This window comes from Excalfactoria chinensis, chromosome 20 (genome assembly GCF_039878825.1).
Source record: "Excalfactoria chinensis isolate bCotChi1 chromosome 20, bCotChi1.hap2, whole genome shotgun sequence".
NCBI classification, from domain to species: domain Eukaryota; kingdom Metazoa; phylum Chordata; class Aves; order Galliformes; family Phasianidae; genus Excalfactoria; species Excalfactoria chinensis.
Genome location: NC_092844.1, coordinates 3,743,922 through 3,768,291, shown reverse-complemented (window position 1 = coordinate 3,768,291; position 24,370 = coordinate 3,743,922). Strand labels below are relative to the sequence as shown.

The following is a 24,370-nucleotide window of genomic DNA, read 5'->3' as shown; positions in this document are numbered from 1 at the left end:
ATCTATCAGCCCTTTGGAGCTACCCACTGTCAAATCCTCTTTGGAAGCGGGCTGAGCAGCGCTGTGCTCTTTTGTTTTCTGTGCCTGTCCCACATCAAATAACTCTGGCCATTTCAGTCTGAGGTTGCAAAGAAGGAAGCAGAGATTTGAAGCCAGGTCCTGAGGCAATGTAAGTCAGTATTAAGGGAGTAACAGCCAACTGACACCAAGTGGGGACGTGGTACACCGATGCTGTCTCCCAAATAAAAGCAAACTTGTGCACATTTTCCCCTCTGGTTCTTTCCTTTCTCGCTCTTTTTACTCTGGTGAAGAGACAAGGAGCAAAGGGCACGGATGCATTCAGACACTCCTCACACCTCCCTGCTCTGCTGCTGGGCTGGAGAAGGACGAGAGAACAAAACCATGCCCACCATTCCTCCAGGCATTAATGTTTGCTCTCAGGTCTGAGAGAACACAGCCTTTCCCAGCAAGGCTGAAACAATCTGGTAAGAGGAATGGGGCCGAGGTTTGTGCTTATATTCTGCTCTGAAGAGACGTGCTGAAAGCAATTCTTGGAGATCCCAGAGGTTTCCAAGCATGCTCAGCCAGAAGGAGACAGACACAGGCTTTGCTCTGTGGAACAAGGACTGGCTCTGCACCTTCCCAGCAGTGGATGGGCTGGGGTTGGGGATCTGCAAGGTCTGTTCTAACCTTCCCACCTGCAGTGCATGCACTTTCACCTTCTGGCTTCCCAGCAGCAGGTGCTCTGTGCTGTTGTTTTGTTTCTGTTTGGTCTCTTTTTCCCTTTCCTTCACCCCTCCCCCCCCTGTGCTGCCCACACCACTTCTGCAGCCACTGTTTGACACCCCTATTCAGACCCCCCCCCCCCCCCCCATCACTGCACTGACGGGACTTCCCAGCAAATCGCATTACTTTATTTGGTCAATTGGCCTACAGATTGATTTTCCTGTACAAATAATGAACATTTATGGTTATTTTCCCCATAGACTGCTTTATTTACCGTGGAACAAAGGGCTGATTTCCTTCAGGTTTCGAGACCCAAGCTCACAACCTGCATTTACAGTGACCCCAGGCTGATGGACAGGCTGCTTTCCTATGCTCTGCAGCAGCACATCCTGGCCCTGCACTGCTGGGATGCCAGCAGGGAGGAGAATCAGGGCAGCAGGGCTGGAAGCCAGCAGGGCAGGGAGAGCAGCCAGCACTCAGCAGAGATGCAGGGATAGATAGCTCCAAACACATCCCATTCCCACTAATGAGGATGCGACTTTCGAGACAGAGCCTCAAGCAAGTTCTGCAGGTCGCTCGGTATGGGAATGAACTGGGCTTGAGCAGGGTCCAAACGTTAAGTTATTCTGCTTGGATCACCACGGGTTATTTGCACACGTGGGGGTTAACAGCCTGAGGGCTGCACTGTGTGTTCTTAATGCAATGCATCACGGCTAGGGCTGCAGGGATAAAACCTCCCAGCCCAGAGCAAAGCCAGCAGGGTGCAGGACTTGAGGGTGAGAGAAAGGCAATTAGCTCACCTGGAGTAAGCCCGGACCTCCATTCCCAACCTGTGGTCCTCCAGGTGTGTGAGGGGGGTTGGCCCACAAAGTCTGACTTAAATCCAATAAAAAATTAAGCAATTTTGAGCAACTACCCAACAGGCTTCCTCAGAGCCTTAATGAGGGGGGGGAATTAATGAGAGAGGCTGGGAGCACTGGGCACGAGGCATAGCATGCACCCACATCCTGCTGTGCCAACTCCTTGCTGGCATCCCTTCCTGCCCCATAGCTTTGCTAAGGGCTGGTGTGCCCTCAGCCAGCACAACGCAGCAAGAGGACGTGTCACCAAGCCAGACAGCATCCTTAACCTTATCCATGGTCAAGGACCACGCATTGATGTCGCAGTCTGAGCTGCACACCTCCAGGAGCCCAATGCTGAATGGGAGCAGGCAATGCAAGGAAGGCAGGCGAGTGCTGGCAGGGAGCATTGGCAGCGCTGTGTTTTGAAGATCAACACAAAGAGAATATAAAAAGCCCCCAACCCCAAGAGGGAGGTAAATAATTCATCAGAAGGATAAAAAACAAGAAGCTCGGAGGGAAAAGAAAAATAATAATAAAAAAAGAAATACCAAAGGGAAGGGTTTTCTGAGCTGGGGGGGGGGGGGAACTTTGGCTCCTGTGGGAGTGGAAACCAGATCTAAATTAAAACCAAGAGGAAGGTGGGTGTTTTGGGTTGTAAAACCCTTCGTCTTGGGGCTGGTGTTTCCTCTATAATGCATTCCAGCACCTCCGTGAGGTGGGAAGTGATGGGCCACCACCACAGCTACCGTGTGGATGTCAGCATCTCAAGCCATGTGTGGGAGGAGCAGGGTGGGATGCTTCCACCTGCTGCCCTTTGAAGGAGGGGGACTCTGCACCTCAGTAGGTGGCACTCTTCCTTCTCAAATCCCCTCACTGCAAAGCAAACGGAAGGTCCCAACTTATGGGTCACCTTCTGGCCCTGTTCAAACCAAAACCCCAGCCAAGACCAAGTGGTGCCAATCACACCCAAGAAGACACAGACTCCCCTGCAGCCTCATGATCCTCCTGCAGCCTCATGAGAGCCACCAAACAGCTCAGTTTTGCTCTGCATTTGAGAATAGCAAGTCCTGAGAGGCAAAGAGCAGCACTGCCATCACACCGTCCTCCTTTGCAGCTCTGCTCTCCCCCAAGCACCGTGCATCCTCAGGATGGTGCCATGCAGCAAACCAGTCTGAGGACTCCCTGGCTGCAGTTCCAGTTCTACCTATGGGAGTTTCTGCTCTCGTTAGCTAAATTCATTGCTTTATTTTTTAATGAAAATAAATAAATAAAAGAGAGATGATGTTTTGTGCCCCGGAGCCATGGAGGACTCGTTTTCTAACCCTCTATAGGGGCCCTGTGTAGGAAATTAGTCATGGAGGTGAGTAATCCCCACTGCGGGAAGCAGTGCAGTGGCCCAGCAGGTTAACACACAAGGGAGGGGAACGCTGACTCTTCCAGCTGCATTTAAACCACTCCTCTGGATTCCAGCTCAAAACAAAAGCAGAATGCAAACACCCAAGTGCTGCACAACTCCAACTCCGAGATACAGCCTTTGCACAGGCATAGAAACAACACAACCGAACAGCACAGACCCAAATGCTGATGGATACAAGGAGAGAGCCAAAGAGTGGGATCCTTCAGCAAAGACTGCAAAGTTTGCTATCCAGCCCTGCAGAAACAGAACAAAGGATCCTGACCCAAAGATCCCACCCTCTCCCCATCCCTGTGCTGCAGGCACAGCCAGCCCCACACATCCCATAGGCCCCACTGTGCTTCTAGTGGGGAAGGAGCCTCATTGATGGGGCTGGGCACAACTGCACTGCTATCCCTGCCTTGGGACCCCCCAGCAAACCTCAATGCAGACATTAAGGCCGAAAGGTTTGCTCCTCAATGATTTTCCACCTGGGATGAGTGGTGGATTTAATTAATCGCATGGTGCTTGCGAGCCGGCACAGGTGTTCTCTAAGTCTAAAATGATTAAATAAAGCAAGCATAAGCTAAATAACATTGCGGTATGTGCCGTGCATGCTTAAATATTCAAATCATGAGTGCGATATTAATAAGACAGATCAAAGTTCACGTTGATATAAAGCAGATTTATCACGCTATATATAGCATAGCTGGGCCTTACAGCATCACAGAGGTGGCAAAAGCAATAAGAAACTAATCTGTCGGTAGGCAAGCAGCCACATTCGTGTTTGATGGGCAAGCCCTTGGCACTGCTACCAGAGCAGCCCCATCCCTGGAGGCATTCAAAGCCACAGATGGGGCCCTGAGCAGCTTTGGACCCCAACCCTTCTGAGACTCATCCATTGGAAACTTCCCAACCTGTTAATAAGCACTGGCTTGTAAAGGACAGGAGGCAATCATGGTTTCAGCCCATTACTAGATGGGAACGGTAGGACTGTCAGAAACATTGAAAAAAAAAAGAAAACACACAATAAATATTTCATTTCTGCTCTGGGAGAAAAAGCGACCTCCAACTTGGTATGGAAATGAAACATTTCTCATTCCAGCAGCAAATGAGGAGGTTTCCAAACGGAGACTTCTCCGGTTATGCAGTTCTAACCCAGCAGACGCGCTCGGTTTCAGCACAGTTAGCCAGAGAAGTTCTTCCCACACTTGACTCGGATTTTTAATGAGTCTCAGAGCAATGAGGAAATCCAAAATAAATGGGAAAACACAGCACGGCACTGTGTTGATCAAACATCAATGGGATAGTCCAAAGAGCTTTCTAACCCCCAGGAGAAGTTCATATTATAGCCCTAATGGTCGCAGAGGTCTTTGGTTCCTGCAGTGCATGGATCTCAGCATTCCCATCTCCAGAGGCAGCACCAGAGCTGCTCTCCCAGCCTCTATCTGGGGAAGCAGAATCACAGCAAGGTCAGCACTGTATTCCCAAAGGCCACATGCACCAAACACTGCACCATTCCCTGATGGGAAAGGGATGGAGGGGTATCAGGGCACTGAGGAAAGCAGTGCAAGCTGTGGTTTTAGTTCTGAAGTTACAGATTGGGTTTTCTTAATCAAGCTCGAAGACTGAATAGTTTTCTTTTGGCTGTAGATGCCTGTCTGTCCATGGGAATGTGCAGTAGGATCACTGCCAACTGACATCTCACAATCTGATGTCTATTATTTTGGGACTCGGTGGTAATAAATAGCAACCAGTCAAAGCAAAACGTCTTTCCAAAATGCCCTGTGCTTTTGCCACTGGCACACATGGTTTCCAGCCATCTCATGTGATCCCCAACGCTAACATCAACCAGACAACCACCTAACTACTCAACCACCCCATCACCCAGCCAACCAACTACCCAATCACCCAACCACCCAACTACCCAACCACCCAACTACCCAACCACCTAACTACCCAATCACCTAACTACCCAATCACCCAACCACCTAACTACCCAACCACCCAACTACCCAACCACCTAACTACCCAATCACCCAACCACCTAACTACCCAACCACCCAACTACCTAACTACCCAACCAACTACCCAACCACCCAACCATGTAACTACCCAACCACCCAACTACTCAACCACCTAACTACCCAACCACCCAACTACTCAACCACCTAACTACCCAACCAACTACCCAACCACCCAATCACCTAACTACCCAATCACCTAACTACCCAACCACCTAACTACCCAACCAACTACCCAACCACCCAACTACTCAACCACCTAACTACCCAACCAACTACCCAACCACCCAACTACCCAACCACCCAACTACTCAACCATCCAACCATGCAACCACCTAACTACCCGATCACCCGATCACCCAACCACCCAACTACCACCCAACTACCCAACTAGCACCCAACTACCCAACCACCCAACCTCATCATGTCCTTGGGTTTAACAGATCATAAGAGGAAAAATATCATGCTTTGAGATGGCATCCAAAAGTAGGAAGAAAAGCAGTTCCAACAAGCTAAGGGCAGTTTGTTTGCGATACAATTCAAAACATTCAAGCAACTGAAAGCCACAGCACAATCCTCACCACAAAGACTTCTGCACCACGTGTGTTTCCAATTGATTTCCCTTTGTCAGCTTGGAGGGACCTCCCCAGGTGGAGCCTGCCATCCAAACATGGGAAATCATTGAAGGAACTGATATCCTGCCTGAACTCATCCCTTCTCTCTACTGTAACACTATCAGAGTCACAAAGCCAGATTCTCCCCAGGCTGATACCCTGGACCCTGCACAGTTGGTTTGGGGTGCAGCAAGGCACCAGAGCAGGATTGTCCCAAGGGCAGTGTGACTGCCTGGGTCACTCCTACCCAATGCTGGGTTGGATGCAGCAGTGCAGACAGAGCAGGCATCAGGACTCCCACCAAAGCAATGAGATTACACACTCAGTAAGTCAGTTTTTCAGCTGGAAGAAAAGCACAGTAACATGGAGAGCATGTAATTTCAAATGTCCTTTCAAGACCCCTCTTGAGATTCTATAGTGCCTTAAAAGACAAGAGCAGAGGCACTGATGGAACTAAATCCTCCAAAAGCAAGGATGATTTCTGCCCTCTGCACCCACAAGGGGACAGAAATGCTCATCAGCCTCTCCGAATTACTTTTATTGAACTTATAGCAGAGAAATCCATCACAGCAGCAGAAGGTTGAGGCTTCAGAAGGCGAGACCGACACCAACAAGGCCCATAGGCAGCTGGGCACAGAGCAGGTCCCAGCAGCTTCACACACCAAAAACACAGAGCTGCCCACCCAACCATCACAGCCAGCTTATTTTCTTCCCTTTTTCCTTCCTGCTGACCCCACAAACACAGACATACTTCAGCCTAATGGCGTACAATTTTTAAGTAACGACTCTATGCTCGAGTTCATTGAACCATTGCTGAAGGGTCTTGTAGGCTTTCCTCTCTAAGTGTGCTTTACGGTTAAGTGGGTGAATCACAAGGGGGAAATAAAAGGGGAATTGATATCATAGCTCCCTCTGGGAAGGAAGAAAGAAATGAAAGGGATGTTTGTGTGGTTCAACCCCATATCAAAGAAAAAAAAGAGATCTTCAGAGTCACAGCTGTGACAAATGGTGGGAAAAGTTATCGATCTCATAGCATTCATTTTTACTACAAGGGCTGCTACTTTGACTTATTTAATAAAGGCCCGGCGTCAAATCGCTGCGAATTCCAGGATTATCTAATTCTATCTAATCTCATTCAATCACTGATGCTGCAGACTGTGGCAGAACGGGATGCTTGCCCTTTCCCATCTCGGGGGTTCTTTCTGGTTGCCGTGGTAACGCGGCACAAGCGTTGAGTACCACCTATCGCATCCATCTCCGGATAAAGAGAAAGGATGGGGTTACATGCAGGAGTTTGCAGGCTGATGGGGAGAGAGAGGCACAATGAGAGCTGCCATCCCATAGGAATGCACTCACAGCTCTGCATTAGCGAGACCCTGGGGATACGGTGATGACCATGAGATGCTAGGATGCCCATAGGGGGATGGCAAACTGCTCCAGCAGTGTGCTCTGCTTTCCTTCAAGAGGAGAGTTTGATACTGAGGAGCTGTGGGGATGAAGAGCACCTGAGCTGTGTTCCCAATGACCCAAAGTGAAATCATCTCCCCACAATGAGTGTGCATTGGCTGCAAGTCAACCATCAGAGTTAGATGCACATTCTAGACTACCGGGATGCCCACATCCCTCTTCTATCATCAACAGCTCCAAAGCTTCTGAATTACCTGGAAATGACCCAGAAAGGTTCTCCCTTCCCAACTGAATGGCATGATGTAAGAAACTGCTCCTGCCCATCACCTTAAAGCTATGGAGCAAGGCTGCAAGAAGCAGAACCTTTCCTCCCATGCTCAGGAATTCTCTTCTTCTAACCCTCCAGCTCCCCAGACACATTACAACCGAACCCCCCATCAGACTGTATTTACGACCCAGGGGAATGTGCAATTTCCTCTCCCTTTTCACTGTTTTCTTGTGTTTCTTTCTTTTTAATAACAGAGCCCAGAATAAAAGAAAGGAAATGCATTACTCCAGCAATGGAGGCGGTACGTACAGAAGATTTACCTTCAGACAGGAGCAGAATGAAAGCAAAGCAGGGGAGCTGGAGGATGCTCTCCATCCTCCTTACAGACCTGCAACCACAAATAACCCTTTGGGAGACATCTTTCATTGCCTTTAGCACAAAGTTGGGCTGTGGAGCTGCAAGATGAGCTTTCCGCTGCCATCTACCAGCAGTAAGGAGGGTGAGCATCTCCAGATGGAAAAGGGCCCTGAAGTGGTGAGAAGGGTGTTGGCACTGTAGAGATGATGCGTGTTGATCTAAGGGATCTAAGAGATGCCCCATAAGTCAGCACAGCATCTGCTGCACAGCAAGAAGCCCTCCAGATAAAGGGACAGTGCAAGAGGAAAACAGCAAGGCAACCCAATGGAGAGAGGCAGAGAGGAAGGGAAAAAGGTGGTTCTGCAAGCATGAAATCCTGACCAAGCACTGCTCCATCAGAAGTGATGTGGAGCCCAAAGTCTTGGGCAAAAGTGATTTCTCTGATGCTCTCCATCGACCTGAGAAGTTCATCAGCTCTGCCAAAGGGAACTGGTTTGCAGTTGGAAACCTCTAGAAAGGAGAACTAAGAAAGCTCATGAGGGAATTAATTCTGCTCCTCTCTGCCATTTGGATCCCATGTTCACTGAAGGCATTTGCCACCAGGCTCCAAATTAGCACAGATCCCTCTGAACGAGGCCAGCAGGTTTGGACACAGACCACTGCAAATTAAAACCAGGTGTCTGTGCCCTGAAGCAGCAGAGACAGCCCTAAGCAGTTTAATGACATCTCTAAATAATTTTGACAGCAAAATTACTTATCCTATCTCACCTTTACACTGCCCTTGACACGCTGCTAACAAGACGATGCTGCTTTTGCTGCTTTTCTGTTTTATTTAGCTAACCTGCATCACTTCCCTTCTCCCCAAGCTGGTGGACTTGTGGAGCACAGGGAAGCAGACCAGCACAGCACTGACACCCCTGCAGCAGCAGGTGGGTTAGCAACCCCCCCACCTGGAGCTCCCTAGCAAGATAGCACTATGGTTCCAAGCTACTCCTGCATCTCTGCTGTTCTTCTATTTCCCTTTCCAAAGGCTGTTTAATAACCCACCAAATGGAACCCCGTGCACAGCAGTGCCTTGCTGGGTGGGCAGAATGCCTCTAGCAGTTCCTGCCCCACTGCCAGCACTCAGGTTTGGCTTTATTACGATGACCAACGTAACTCGGAGGTGTGCAGCCCAACACACACCTGAGCAGAGCCCATCTGGAAACAAAAGCCAGGCTCCAACTAGCACTAAACTCAGCCAGAACGTGCTGGATTAACAGCAACAATCCCAACCTGCAAGAAACCGCTAACGAAAATAATAATAAATCCACAAAGGGCTCAAAGGGACAAAAACTTTTACAAGCCTGCTTTACAGACAGCCTTCCTGCACATCCATAAGGCGGCCCTCAAGGAAGGCAGAGCTACCAACATACAGCTCACAGCTCTCCAGCTCCAATCCCCGAGGCTGCAGCAGCTCGGAAAGGCACCTACATCCCATCCATCCTGCTGAGCAGTCAGACTGAACCCTGTGCCTTGCAGCAGTGCTGTGCAGCAGTGGGCAAAGTCCTCTCTGCATGGGGCAGATCTGCAGGACTAGCAGCTCTGCAATCCCAGATGAGGGTCCCGTTGCCCCTCTCTATGGCCTCACTCAGCTCAGTTTTGAGCCCCCCCAGGCAAAGCTGTGAAGCAACGCCTTAACTCCAGGGGGGGGGGATCAGTGGAAAACAGCACCAACAAAGCAAAGAAGCAGCAAACAACAAGGATCACATATAAATCAACTCACCAGCAAAACGCCACCCCAGTAACCAAACAAATGAGCGCAGTCGCTGGCCAAGTTCTGCACAATTACCATGTGTCCTGACACGCAACGAAAGGGGATGGAGGGAGAAAAGAACTGTGCTTTTTGTTTGGCTTGAACGCAGCCATGCCTGAAAGCTTTCTCCAAGCTTCCTTCCTCACCTGTGAGCTGAACCCCAGACCTCAGCGTGGGCATCACCCAATGAACCCTCTCATGAACACAGGGGAGAAGAGGATGAGGAAAAGCCAATGCATGGTCTTAGCACACATCCAAAGGCAGCGCAGCTTGCATAAGTGAAGGTCCTGCTCTGACATGGGGAGCACCACCAGTAAATCTGGGTTGGAACCCACCCAGGGCTGCAGGGAGAGGGTGAACTGTGCCAGCCCAGAGCTGACACATGCAGGCATAGAGGAGACCCTTCCTCACAGCTCGCAGATGCTTGACCCCCCCGTGCCTCTAAAAAATATAGGGATTAAGAACATGGCTTCTTCATCTAGACCTGGAAAACCTCCTGTGCAAGGCTTGGGGGAAGGAGAAAGGAAGATGGGAAAATCAGTGGCACAAACACACTGCAGAAGGGCATGGCAAGCAGGGTGAAGAGGAGGGAGATAAGCACGCAGTGCCTGCCTGCAAGGGGAGGATGGACAGAGAGATGGAAGGAGAAATGGGGGGATGGATGGATGGATGGATGGATGGATGGATGGATGGATGGATGGATGGATGGATGGATGGATGGATGGATGGATGGATGGATGGATGGATGGATGGATGAATGGATGGTTGGATGGATGGATGGCTGCAGGGATGGATGCATGGGTGGATGCAGGGATGGATGCAGGGATGGATGCATGGGTGGAAGGATGGAGAGATAGATAAGAAGGATGGATGAAGGGAGGGGCGGAAGAACAGATGCATGGATGGATGGACAGACGGAGGGTGAAAGGAGTGGACGAACAGACTGAGGCAATGGGGGGTTTGAACGACGGACACACACGGACTGATGGACGCCGGCACGGGGGCGGTCGCTGCCCGGGGCTCGGAGGCGCCACCGCTGCCGACGCGCCGCGGCTGCTCCCCTCCGCCTCGCAGGAAACCGGCGGTCGGTGGCAGAGCCCCGGCGCCGGCCGCCGTCTGCAGCTGCAGCAAACGAGCTGCGACGGGGCGGCGGGGCCGGGCGCGGCGGGGGCCGGGCGCCGCTTTCCCCGGCCGCGGCGGGGGAGCCCCCGGCACTGCCGGCCCCGGGGCCCCGGGGGGGCGGCGGGCGGGGGCGGCGCGGCGCCAGGCCGGGCTGCGGGCGGCGGGGCCGGGCTCGGGGCCGCGGTGGGGAGCGGGGGCAGAGCCCGGCCGGGGGCCCAACGGAGGGGGGCGGCGGCGGAAGGCCCCGCGGTGCTCCGGAGGGGCGGCGGAAACGCGGGACAGCCGGGCCGGTTGGGCTGCCCGCACGTCCGAAGCGCGGACGGCCGTCGGTCACCGGGAGACTCGGAGCGCACCGCGGGACGCGGATCGGAAGGCGGCTCTCCCGGGGGTTCCTCCCCATCGCCCCCCTCCGACAGAGCGCCCAGCGGGGAGCGAGGAGAGCGCGGAAAGATCCGTTTCTCCTTCCCCAAAACAACGCGGCCCCTCTTTTCCTCTGTCTGAACTTCTCAGATTCGGTTCTATTTTAGAGCCGCTTTTAATACAGCCTTTGTTCCACGCTCAGCTGCCTCCCCCCCAGCCCCCCGTGCGCGCACGGCATCCCCGCATGGCTATGAACAGCGCTCCCGCTGGGAACGCACGAGGTGGCATTTCGGCCATCGCTCCGCAGCCCCAAGACGGCCCAACAAACTGTCACACACCGAACTCCACCCTGCATTGAGCTCCGTACACAGCATCCAGCTCGGGGTAACGGCACAGATGCTGGGCTGGCTGGGGGAGCACGCAGTGTGTCCTTGTGTGAGCTGATGGAACGCTGGGCTGTTGCTCTGCGCCCCTTCTCACATCCCTGTGTGTACCTATAGATGTATACATCTCAATGTATAAGGCATCGCTCACAGCTGCGCTTCCATCATTCAGCACCATAAAGATGCTCCACTGAATGAAGGACGTCCATCAGATCTCATGGGAACAACAGAAGAAACAGCAGCTAATTTCAGTGGGTTAAAGGAAGGACCTCCACTGACAGCAGTGCTCTGACACGGCTGGCTCTCCAGCCCAAGACCCGTTTGAGTTGCACCAACACGGCTTTGCAATCTAGTTCTGCTGTTACTCAGTCTCCTGGTTATTTCTGGATGTGACAAAATGCCTTTCGTGCCCTACTTGAGTCCACTGATCGCCCCGACATCCTTCTTGAGATAAAGGTACACGGCAGGAGGAGGCTCTGAGAGTCAGAAAACCCAGACCTGTGCTCTGCAACTCTAAGCAATGGAGAAGGAAGGAGCAGCTCGGTGCTGTGCCCATGGAGCACAGCCACAGCGCATCCCTCAGCCCGGCTCTCCCACCTGCCGGCGGTGGGACCACAACCGCGATCACGGAGGCAAAGGGTTGGGATGGGAGGGTGGGAGGCGGAGGGAGAAGGGAGATGTCTTTAACTAAAGCACATAGGTGAACAATCGTCTTACCACTGGAGACGAAATTCGACACCCAGGGCAATCACAGATTGGAGGATGTACCTGTAAGATTCCTTTGGACATAAGAGTCTTCAAACTTTTCCCTGGGTGCACGGAAGGAGAAAAAGAGAAACAACAAACCAAACAGGATCAGCACCTCAGCAGAAGGAAAGTGCTTCGTATTCAGCCCTCCCCTCCCTGTCCCCCCCCCCCCCCCGCCCCCGGCTCCCCCCAGCCCTATGCGGGGCAGCTCCCGCAGCCCGGCCCCCCACGGTTTGGCCCCTGCTGCCTTCATCCTCCCTCCTCACCCCGCAGGATCTGCGCTCTCCCGCAGGCAGCAGCTCAACGCTTCCCCCCCCCCCCCCCCCCGTTTTTTTTTTAAAGGAGAGCAATAACGATCATTAGAGCTGCCCCTGAAGTTATTCCCCTTTCCTCCAGCGATCAATAAACACGCCGAGGTGTCAGCCACCTCCTAATAGCTCCGCAGCCCCCCGGGCTGCCACCTCCGGCTCTCGCTAATTGCATGTCACGCCGCTTCTCCCCCCCAACCCCCCTTCATCCCCCTCACCTCCCTTCCTTCCCTCTCCCCCGCTCCGTGGCCGCGGGGCTCCCCCCGCCTCCACCTGCCGCCCGCAGCGGCCCCGCAAGCAGGAAGGCTGTGAAGGGGGGGGGAGGGTTGGGGGGAGCCGAGCGCAGCTCCGGGGTGCGGGAGGTCCCGCAGCGCTCCGCCGCCGGGAACACCTCCCCCTTCCTCCCCCCCCCCCCCCTCGGCCGCCGCCGCTCCGTCCTCACCCTCCGCTCCCCGCCGCGCCCCGCAATCCGCCGCGCTCTGCCCGCACGGAGCCCAACTTCTCTCCCGAAGAGGAGGAGACGCCTCCCCCCCCCCCGACCCCCCCCGCGCACACACACACATACACACACACACGCGCGCACACACGCACACCTCCCCTCCTCCTCCTCTCCTTCCTCCCCCCCCCAACCGCAAACCGGCTGGGGTAAAAAAAACTTCGCTCAGCTCGGGGTACCCGGGGAGAGGAGAGCCGGGGGGCGGCCGGGGGGCACGGAGGCACCGCTCGGGTACTGAGCATCCCGCGGACCCCCCCTTTCCCCCCCCCAGACCCCGCACGGCTCCTCACCTTTGTGCCTGATGCTGCGTTTCCAGTCCTTGGCCGTCTCCCTGCCGCTGACAAACTGGAACTCGTTTGGGGTGAGCCACTCGCCCCGGTAGCGGATAGAGGGTCCTTTACTCCCTTGGCACAACTTATTGATGTAGAGCAGCGCCTTGTTCTCCCCGCACTCCACCTCGATGCACGGCTCTCCGTTGTCAAAGAAGGGCTGGAAATCCGGGATGGAGGAGAACCTTTCCAACATCAGGTCCTCGGGGAGGTGGGGGGGGTGCGGGGGGTGGGGGCTCTCGTGGAAGCCCAGGTAGGCGCGGTGGGCGAAGATCTGCTCGTACGCCGGCGGGTGCGGGGCCACCACGGGCATGGCAGCGGCGGCCAGAGGGGCGAGGTAGTCGGGGAGGGTCTCCATGGGCTGGTTGAAGGCCGCCAGGGCCAGCTCTTCCCTGTCAAGTCGCTCCTTCTTGATGGCAGGCATGGTGCCGCCGCTCTCCCCGGTCTCTCCGAAGCGCGGCGGCTGCTCGTACGTCTCCGGTTCAACTTGCCCCGGCTCTGGCTGGAGTTGGGATGGAACGCGCCAGCAGCAGCAACAACAGCAGCAGCAACACGAGCACCTTTGGCGCCCGGGTGCCGGGGGTGGCGGGGCTCCCCCGGAGCAGCCCACGGGCAGCCCCCCCGGCCCGGCTCCCCAGCGCGGCTCCCACGGAGCGCTTAATGGAGCGGCGCAGCCCCGGGAGCTGCCGTGCGGTTCGCAGAGCTTCCCCTCCGGACTGCTACCTGACATCGCGGCGAGGTCTGTGCCGCCGGAGACATTATTTTGGTAGCAAGGGGAAAAAAAAAAAGAAAGCAAAAAAAAAAACACAACAGAGAGAGAGAGAAAAAAAGAGGGGGGTGGGGGGGGGGAAAGAAGAAAAAAAGACCCACGCTTATTGATTCCCCCAGATCGACCCACCTTCTCGCCAGGCTGCAGGGCTCCCCGCCGCCCAGCCAGCCCCCTTCCGCCCCCCCTCCTACCCCCCCCCCCCCCCCTCCGCTCTTTTCCTTTCAACTGACACCTGGTTTATTTATTTATATGCCATAATTAAAATTAAACGCTGCGCTCCTCCGCACCGCCCCCCCCCCCCCTCCCCTTTTCACCTCCCCCCCCCCCCCCAACCCGAACGCAACCCGGCTCTGCCCGCGGGGCTCCGCGCACCGGCGGCGAACTTTCCCGCAGCTCCACCTGCCCCGACCGCCGCCGGGGGGTTGGGAGGGGGGTGGGGGGGTTGTTTGACGGCCGCTCCCGCACAGGGCTTGGAGTGGGAGCGGGAGGAGCAGCACACACACACACACGCACACACACACGCATACACGCACACGCGGTCCTCCGGAGCTCCGGGGATCGCCCGCAGCCCCGAGCGCCGCCCCCCGCCGGGCACAGCCGGGTTCCCCTCCTCGCTGTTCCCGCTGCGAGCAGTTCGGGCACTCGGAGCAAAGCAGCTCCGCCGCCGCCGCCGCTCCTCGAACTTGGCCCATTTCAACAGCGGAGGCGCTGGCAAGCGGCGAGCCGGCGGCGGGGGGGCGAGGGGGTGAGCGACGGGCGGCGGGGCTGCGCCGGGGGCAGCGGCGGGGGGCAGCCAGCAAGGCTCCGGCACGGCCAGCCCCGTCGCCAGCACGGCCAGCCCCGCCTGGCACAGCGTGCATAAGGAAGGCTGCCTCCTGTTCTCTCCCCTCCTCCTGTTGTGATGGGATGAGGGGAATGGTTGGGCGATGGGGACTGATCGGCTGTTAGGAGCAGCGGTGGGTGTGATGTGAGGTCCACCCAAGGGGACAACATGGCCCAAAATTCAGTGGTGTGGGTTGTTGGGAGGTTTGGTGCATTAACAAGACGGAGTTTCCTACCTTTGGGAGTAACTGTGCAGGAAGAATCCTACCTGGAAGTGAACAGAAAAAGCAGCCCTTAAATACAGCACAAGAGATGCCCCACAGGTCCTATAAGGTGACAGAAGGAAGAGAATCCCGGACCCCAACCCCATCCAGAACAGCCACCACAATCCCTGGCTTTGTCCCAGTGTGTCCCTTGTGTTTCCCATCTCCTTGCAGGAGGAGGTGCCAGGTTAACCCTGTTTTCCTGCCAGGGACGAACAGGCTGGCTCAGATCTCTCCTATCTCCAATAGGATCTCATGGTGGATCTCATAGGATCTCATGGTGGATCTCATAGGATCTCCCCCTGTCCACTCTGCTCCCACCTCCCACATCTGCTGGCGGATCACGGTGGGATGAGCTGCCATTTCCCAGCCATACAGGTGGGGGCAAACAGCTCTCTGAGGTTCAGCAGGTCTGGGGATGGAAAGTAAACCCCAAACCTCACCTCCTGACACCGCCTGACCACAGTCCTTCCCCCTGCCTCTTTATCCCCAAGGAATGCAAGCTGGGGGAGCAATCCTCTCTCTTCCAGTTCTAATGAAGGAGGCAGACACACAGACCCATCAAACCCTCTCATTTAAGCTTTCAGGCTTAGGCTCTCATTCCTAATGCCTCCGATTGCTCAAGATGACAGGGGAAAAATCACTTTCTATTATCACCTAATGAACCAAGAGTAAGGCTTAGATTGGTGCTCAGGTGAGGCCACATACCCTGTGCAGAAACCTTCCCCTTCAGAGGACAAGCTGACTGCATAGGGGATTTTCCCACTGCAGGTCAGCTTGGTTTCTTATCTAAAGAAATCAGGCTCAAATCTGAGCCTGGCCCTAAGTAAAAAGAACACGTTTTGTCTTTGACAGGCAGCATCTATGTGGCTGTGATCCTGAACAAAGCCAAGCACTCGATGCCAGTGTTATGGGTGGAGGTCGGGCACTGGAAGAGAAGGGCTTTGTGATGGGGATGGGGTGGGCCAGGCTGCTTCCTTCACACCTCAGTGATGTTTGGAGGGATTCAGGAGGCACAGGTTCCAGCTGATCCCATCCATCCCTTACAGGCACTGAAATTCACTGCCAAGTCCTCCTGCTGCAATAAAGCACCAGAGTTCTCTCTGGGTATCCGAACCCATCCGCAGCATCCTGAAGCTGCTCAGCTCCAGTTGAGCATCAACACATTCACCATCACAGACATGCAAGCAAATCCACACAGGCATAGATTTCTCTCCCTGTAAAAGGAGGGGGAGCTTTCTCAATGTGATTTGCTATTTCCACGTATAAAAAGAGCACTTAAGAGAAATCACCAGCAAAACGAGTTTGCAGTTTCAGCCACTGGACAGCTTCCTTTTACTTCCCTCTGTTATCAACTATCTTCTTTTTTGGCCCAGATTGCAATGAAAATCTATCAAAAGATGGTGAAACGATGCTCACGATGCATTAATCCAAAGCCTGGCTACGTCCCAATGCTTGTAGATCACCCTCTGCCTGCACCCACAGCAACAAAAAGATGCTCTGGATGATGCACTCAGAGCATCATCCCAGCATCAAATCCACTGTGAAAGAATAAGCTGTGGGCTGTCCCCCCTCACTCGTATGTGTGGATACAAACGTGCACAGAGAGAGCACAACTGTTTAGACTCAGCAGATGAACTCTGTTGGCTGATCCCCTGGTGGCACAGCGTCACAAGGCTCTGGTGTCACTGAGATCCAACGACTTCAGTGCATGCTGGAGAGGTCAAATTAAAGACTAAGCAGAGCCTGCCCTGACCAATTTAGGAGGTGCTCAAGGGCTGTGCTGCCCAAGCTGGCTTCCAGCTTCCCAATGTGTTAATTAGTGCTAATACATCCTAAAGCCTTTCAATCACTGCTCACCTCTGCAGCCAGGTGCTGTGCTATCCTAATTCTCCTCCTTTCTAGAGATGGGTGCTATAAGGATGAGAGCACAGCTGCACAACTGCTGTCACAGCGATGCTGAACCTCACCTACAGACAGGGCCAGACCCTTTCAGTCTCTTCACTGTGATCTGGAAGAAGGGCAGCTCCCTGCTCCTTCCCTTGCTTTGCTTCATAGCAAATGCCCATGGCCACGGGAAGCCGCCTGCTGCAACCAGTCAGCACTGAGCTTTATTTGTCTGTCAGACTTCCAAGCTCCAACTTTGCTGCATGTGGGCTCAGGCATTCCAGCTTCTATTTCTGCCTATTTTGCTTTGCTGTGTGATCCACACAGCAGCTCCAAATCCGGGCTCTCTGTTCATAAGCCATCTCCAGAGCTGGGGACAGCCACCAAGCACCAATGCACTGCTGCACGGTACAGCACAAGGGTTACATCTGCTCTGCTTTGTGCCCTGAGAAGACATGAACAGCTCCCAAATTCAACCTGAGGGTCTCTGTGTGCTGGCTGGGGAAGAGACAGCCTGGTGAAATATTAGCTTGGCTCTATGGGAGCAGTCACCAGCTTTTCAGCTGCAGCCATATGGTAACCTGCATCACGTCCTCTGTAAGCTAACAGATGTGCCAACAGCTGGAGGGGCAGAAAGATGGGCTCTATCACACGTTTCATTTCTCACTGCCCTGGAAAGAGTTAGGAGGAAGCTGGGACCAATGAGGGAGAGAAGTGGAAGAAAGAGAGCTTTTCAAGTTCCCCTTTCCCCTTTTAAGTCCATCAGGCATGCAGGCATTCCTCGCATGTGCTTTGCACCCAGAAGCAATGCTGGCATTAGCCATCAAGCACTGCACACAGGTTAAGGCCGCGCTGACCCTAAAATGAAAAGCCTAATCCATTGTGAATATCCAGCTCATGTCTATTCGCACCCAACCTCACTCCTTCAAGGGATCCTGTCCCAGTGGTCTGGGCTAATTACAGCTACAGCAAAACACCAATTAGGATGTGCATCTATATGCTAATGAGTGCAAGATTCTCCCTCTCTCCTACTAACACCCAACACAGCAGATCCAGCACAACTCACCGGGGACTCTGCCCATGTTTGACTGCAAGAATGCTCACTGTTCCAACCTATTTGGCATGTTCATTGCAACCACCACTACCACGCTGCTGCTCTCAGGCAACAACAGAAGTTTCCCTTTTGCTGGTGGAAGCAAACATCCCTCACAACGCTCCCATCCTCCTCCACTGCATACAGAAAAGAGCTTCAGCTGGCAGTTGCTTGTGTTGCAACAGGGTCCTCCCCAGCTCCAAAAACACTGGGATGCACAGCTGCCATCTCTAAGGGCCTGTCAATGGTTAAGCTGACAGCTGGCATGGTGCTTGCTGGAAACTGGCTCTTGGGGTCGGTTCTTAGGCCAGATATTTGCCACAGGCATCATTCCCACCTTGGAAGCTGTTCTGAGAGAGGTATTTTTTCTGATCTTATTTTATTACTCAACCGGAGAAAGGCGTTCTATTTGGAATAATAATAGAGATCGTGCTCTTATATCCGTAACACTTTAACTATACCGGTGCTTCTGCAGCTCGTTCTCAAGCAGGCAGACCTTTCTCAGTCCCTGCTGATGTACTTGGAGTTCTACTCAGACTCACTACTGCATCAGGGACTGAAAAAGGCCATTAAACCAGCAAACCCACTGATTGGAATAGTGGGACAGCAACGAGATGCAAACTGAACACAATTGTTGAGCAGGAGGAAGGCAGCACTCAGCTCTGTGATCCATTAAACTCAAGTGAGAAAGGGATGAAACCTCAGGGACATGCAGGGGAAGGAAAAAGGGTATTCAGGAGACCATATAAAAGAGCCCTACTGATAGGAGAATGGTGACCCAAGTGCTCCTCTAGCTGCACACAGAGCATTTCCCTGCTGCTGCCCAAGGACCGACACAGGTCTCTCTTTCCATCAGCTCCCCCAAACCCCCAGCAGCAGCATCCAGAACCCCAATCCGATTAGAAAGCAAAACAGGCAGATCAAAGAGCTCTCCAGCTCTCCTGAGATAGGAGCTGGAGCACGGGATAATTAGTAGCTGCTGACTGCTGCCAACCACCTCTCACATTAGCTTCTCCTTGGCCTTCTCACATGCATGGGCAGCCCCTTCCAACCCCCTCCACGCTGGGACTCTTTTGGGATGGATAATGCAAAGGGGGTATGGGTGGTGTCCCTCAAAGCAAGGCAATCCTCCCTGTGATGCTGCAGTTCTCCTTAATGCAGGGGCACATTCTGATAAATCAACTCATATTGCATCCCTTGGGGCAGGCCCACATCACAACCCCTGTAACAAGACCCGTGGGGGGGCTGCAGGCACTCAGCCTGCCAATATGGGAAGCAAACCAATCCTGTGCACGAGCAGTCTGCATGCAAAGAAACACACACGTTGAAATAAGGCCGACCTGGGAAGCACTAGGAGAGGAGATCTCCAGATTATAGGCACCCAGGGAACGTAGCTCAGCCAGTAACAGCAGATAAGCTCAGCTCAGGGGTCGCGTTCATTTTTATCTTCGACCTCCCAAACTTTCCATACGGTGACTCAACACAACTACAACCAATGCAAACCACATCACAGCATCAGCAGCTGGATTTGGAGCAGCTCTGTCCCAGCAGCAGCAGCATACTGCATGGCTGCACAGAGCTGCACAGCTGGGTCTCACCAACCCCAAACTGCACCAGCACAGCGCCTGCAGCTCTCAGCCTACCACGGCTACCGACGAGCCCCGTCGTTGCTCAGGAACCCCCCCGGAGGACACCCCCGCCGCCGCCACGGCTTGCTGGCAGCAGCCCCGGAGCCGCAGCGCTGCCGCCGGGGAGAGAGGCAATAAATAACCCGGGGAGCGCGGCGCGGAGCCCGGCGGGCGGCGCAGACTCTGACCTGACAAATACCCACTGGAAAATCAGCACCTCCCGCCCCCGGGAGCCTGGAGCCAACCCCGGGCCGGCCCCAGACGGGGGGTGGCTGAGCAAACAGCGCGGAGCGGAGCAGACAGACGGACCCGACACCCGCCCCGTCGGGCCGCGCCGTGTTACAGCCGCCGGGGGGGGGGAGCGGCAGCGGGGGAGGGCAGGGAACGCATGGCTGCGCACATGCACACGTTATATATATATACACACACACCGATGCGCATCTATATGCTCGCACTGCGCTTCCCTATCGTCCCGAGTTGAATTTCCCCCCTCCCCCCCCTCCCACGGCCTCACCTGCTCCGCCGGGAGACGGCACGGCACCCAGGGGCTCGAGCAGGGAGGGGGCGGCCGCTTGATTTTCTGCTCTATGCAATAAAGTGTGATTATAAAGAATGTAAGAGGGAGCACAGCTTGAATTCCAATTGGTGGAGAGCCTGTTGTTAACCATCAGGGAACTATTTATTCTCTAGCCTTACTGATGCTCCTTGGTCAATAATGATAAAGGGGGGGGGGGGAAGTTGAAGGCATTATAAAGAGGCAGTTGCATTTACAGAGAGGCAGCAGCAACAGCCCCCTTGGAATCCATGCTCCCTTCAGGGCATGGCTGGAGCGCTCAGCCCGCTGTCTGCTGTCAGCACAGACTGCACCCTGCCTGAAATGAGCCATCCCTCAGCACCTGGTGGCCATTGGGGACACAGAGCAGCCCCAGCTCTGGAGGTATTTCATCCCTAAACATACGGCTGGGTGGCTGAGCAGCTCCTTGGGAAGGAGAACAGAGCATGTCTGCTGATGCTCACACACACCCCAAGCCCTGCTCTGCCCACACAATGTGACTACTTGCTGCTTGCAACCCAGAGCCTGCAGTCACCATCCCAAACAGCCCGTGCACTCCAAAGCCCTTCTCTTTCTTGCATTACTGAATTCCACACGAGCTTTGCCGACGTTTCAAATAGGATCAGAGTCACGCCAGGCCAGCTTTAGAAACTTATGGCATCCAGGCTGGATGCCAGATCCCAAAACCCAAATACTGTGCAGGAACTGAAGCAGGGAGGGACCCACATGGCTCCCACTGCTCCAGCCTTGCTGCCTGGGGGGCCATGCAGTTCTATTTACACACAGCTGTGATTCCCTCCCATTGGTGCTGCAGCAGAATGGGACCACATTGATGGACTAAAGCTGGATGCAGCACCTCAGTACAAGTGAGCCCAAGGCCTTGTGCTGAAGTCAAACCATGAGGCTTGTTATGGCTTTGAGACTTTGCTGCTATAGGAGAAAGCTGGGGCTGCCTGCTGGGAGCTCCTTGGGGGCAGGGGTATCAATCTTAATAAAGCCACGGCGTGGCAGATAAATCATCATAAGGAATAACGATATGTAATAAGGATGAATCATATTAAGAGGATCGTGTGAGAGAGAGCCTGCATGCCTGCATCCAGCCAGCAGTACCAACACAGAGGTGCAGAGAAAAGAAGGCTGTTAATGTATTTCAAAGGTACACTGACACTGCTATCCTAATTGAAATTTCAGGTAGGAATGAATGCAGCCACCTCTCGTTCCCTAATGGATCCTGAGCTGCTTCCCCACTCTGTGACCATTCCTGGCACGACAAGCAGTATCTGTTTTAAAGAAGGCCATAATTATGAAGTCTGTGGGTAAATGCAGGGCAGGACAGTGACGCGGTGCCATCCTTACCTGACCAGAAAAGCTGGAGCAGCAGGGACTGAGCAAGCAAGGAAATGCACGCTGCAATGCAAGAGCTGCTCCTTTCACCCCCCTGCTGCCCTCCCACTGTGGATGCTGCTCTGCAATGTCCATCCCCAGTGCAGGACAAGGTGTGCCATCCTATGCTGCAATCCCTGGCTAAGAGCACCATGCCCTGAAGCCATCGTTACAAGCTTTTGTGGGAGCCAGCGAGCTCCAGCCTTCTTACAGGAGAAGGGAAACACTCTATGTTGGTTCTATCTTGAGTTTAAAGCACACGTCTCCTCTTGGTTAGCAGAACTGCACATTTGCTGTCTTTCTGGACCACAGCTAACGTGCAGTGAAGTAATTCTGACAGCAGCTCATAGTGACAGCTGCCCTTGGTGTCTCACACATGGCAAGGTGTGTACGTGAGCTTGCTCTTGTAAAGCCTTCTCGCCATAGAAGACCTGCTGAGGCCTCCTCCTAATCTAAACGAATACACCTGACCCAAGGCAAGTCCTGATTGAGGGGATAATACCTTTTTTTTCCTCCAGTGGACATTCACCAGGAGAGCAAAAGCCAGCCCTGCTGCAGGTACCCCATTCCCTGATATGCTACAGACACCCAGCAGGTTCCCATCTGCTGCGGGGCACATCCCAGCCATCTCTGCTTTGAATGCTTAGGAGGTGCAGGCTGAGCCGTGTTAATATGCAAAGTCTGCCTGCCTTCCCAATTAAATGGAAAATGCTATGATTAAAACCAGCCAGAAGATATTAGATGGATAGTGCTGAACTGTGGGCTTTACTTCCTACACGCTGAAGCCCCATAGGAGTACTGATGGAGTACATGCCGGGGAGATTACCAAAGGTGAAACAGAGCTGGGAATGGAAACATGCTTCATAAGACAGGGGAGAAAATGAGGTAGGGCTGCATTAACACAGAACCTCATCCTGGTCCCTCTGGACCACACATCTCTGGGAGGACACTGTGCATCACTGCTCCTAGAAGCCAAATGCTGGTGCATCATTTGGAGGGGAGGACACCATACAAGTGGAACAAATGGCAGAATGAGGCCTCTGAGCTTCACCCTTAGAGCTGAGGGGGATGGACCCTTCCTATACCCCGCTTCTTTCTTAGCATCAGTGCTGAGTTCTCCTCTACCACCCATCTGAGACAGGAACAGAAATCACAGCGGAGCAGTGCAGCACATCGAATCATTGCAATTAAACCCACAAAGATGAGAAGATAAAGCAAGAAATGTTAAGAACTGATTGGAGAGTCCCCTCTGCTTTGCTGGGAAGGGCTCTCCCAATCACCTGCATGGCTCTAACCCTCCTACCTGTGCTCTGCAGCTCAGCCCCAGGCCATGCAGCCTCGCTCTTCCTGTGCCTGCGAGCACTGCTGCTCCCTGTGCCCGTGTTTCATGACGTGCATTTAATTAACAGTGATGGTGAAGTCAGGTGTATTTATGGGGACTTCTCATCCTCACACTTACAGCTGCAGTTGCTATGGGTTTCCTACCGGAGTTCATGCTTTCCTCCCTGCCCCCACCACGTAACGTGCACCAGAATAAAGTCTAATAAATTCTGCTGTGTAATTGGCTGTATATTTTAGGAGCCCATCTATCCCAGCGCCGTGAAAACAGAGGCCCTCAAAAATACACTGCGAGGACAGAAAGCTCTCAATGGGGGGGGGGAGTGCAAAGTGCTCTGCTGTTCTGACAGCACTCAGGAGCATAACAGGGATGGTGCAGTGACAGCACTTGGTACCCTCGGTGTACCCATGGCATGGCAGGATTCCCTGCTGCCTGTTTGCACACTTATACATGTGCATCCTCACCCGGTGTGGGGAAGTCTCCCTCCATGACCAAACTGACACGGAGCTGAAAAAAGGTCATCAATTGCCTCTAGGGCGAAGGACCCAAACAGAATCACACAGCAAACTCTAGGGTGGTTTAGTTAGGTTGTGGTTGGACTTGATGATCTTTAAGGTCTTTTCCAACCTGAGCTATTCGATGGTTCTAAGCCCCACATCACCCTCTTCCCTCTTTCAGGGACTTCATTTTCCATCCGTGCTCCTTTTCCTCATTAACTCAAGACCACAGGATGCAACCGTGCTGGTGGGGAAGACCCTCCATGCCTCATAGCCACACAGGCTCCATCTGAATAAGCCAGATTCTCACCTCATACCATGCAAGCAGAGGTTCCCCTGGCCTAACAATATGAGCTGTGATGCTCCACCTCGGCACATTGAGTACTACTGCAGAGCACGTGGAGCTCAATGCTTCGGGGCTGGACTGGCTGAAGCATTTATACAAATAAAAGCAGCAGAAGCAAAGCGCCGGCAGCGCCGCTCTGATTACAGGGCCATTCATTTTCTGGTCGTTAATAATTTGTGCAATAAAAGATTGCGTGCCTTTCTGAGTTAGTAGGAGTTATTGGCACCAATTTCCCTCCGCGCTGGTGTGAGTCTGTGCTTGGAACATAAATTATGAGTTTCTTATCACACTCCTCCTCATTTTTCATGCTGCCATGCTTAGATCGCCAGCAGCCCCTCTGTCTCAGTCTTATTTTATGCAGCAAGGGAAGGCAGAGAGGATGGTTATTCCATCTTTAATTACACAAACCCCTTCTGCATCGCCTGCTCCCTGTGCCCCCTTCCCCACCTGCACAAGGAGGTTGCCCACTGCTGCAGGTGCAGGTAATGCTTCACCCACATTCTCCAACGATGTCCAGGTCAGGGGGTGGAAATGCACTAAGCACTGAGACTCATTTAAAAGCTATGGAAACAGCCTTCTCGTTTCTCTGATGCCGAAACGCTCGTTAGAGATGCTAATT

General features: G+C 53.7%; 1 protein-coding gene across 6 annotated transcripts in view; it reads right to left on the bottom strand.

Annotated features, from left to right (window-relative positions):
• SAMD11 (sterile alpha motif domain containing 11) overlaps positions 1–24,370 on the bottom strand; it is a 73,407-nt gene that overhangs the window by 37,850 nt on the left and 11,187 nt on the right. The window contains exons 4-6 of one of the 6 annotated variants that reach the window (XM_072354020.1): positions 14,999–15,030; positions 13,133–13,912; positions 12,009–12,100 (exon numbers count right to left, since the gene is read on the bottom strand). In XM_072354020.1, coding sequence (XP_072210121.1) covers positions 12,009–12,100; positions 13,133–13,901 — 861 coding nt within the window. In that variant the 5' untranslated portion in view covers positions 13,902–13,912; positions 14,999–15,030. Of the gene's footprint in view, positions 1–12,008; positions 12,101–12,564; positions 12,582–12,788; positions 12,874–13,132; positions 13,913–14,473; positions 14,599–14,998; positions 15,031–24,370 lie in introns of those variants that run through there. The other 5 variants (XM_072354021.1, XM_072354024.1, XM_072354022.1 and 2 more) reach the window with 5 other exon arrangements.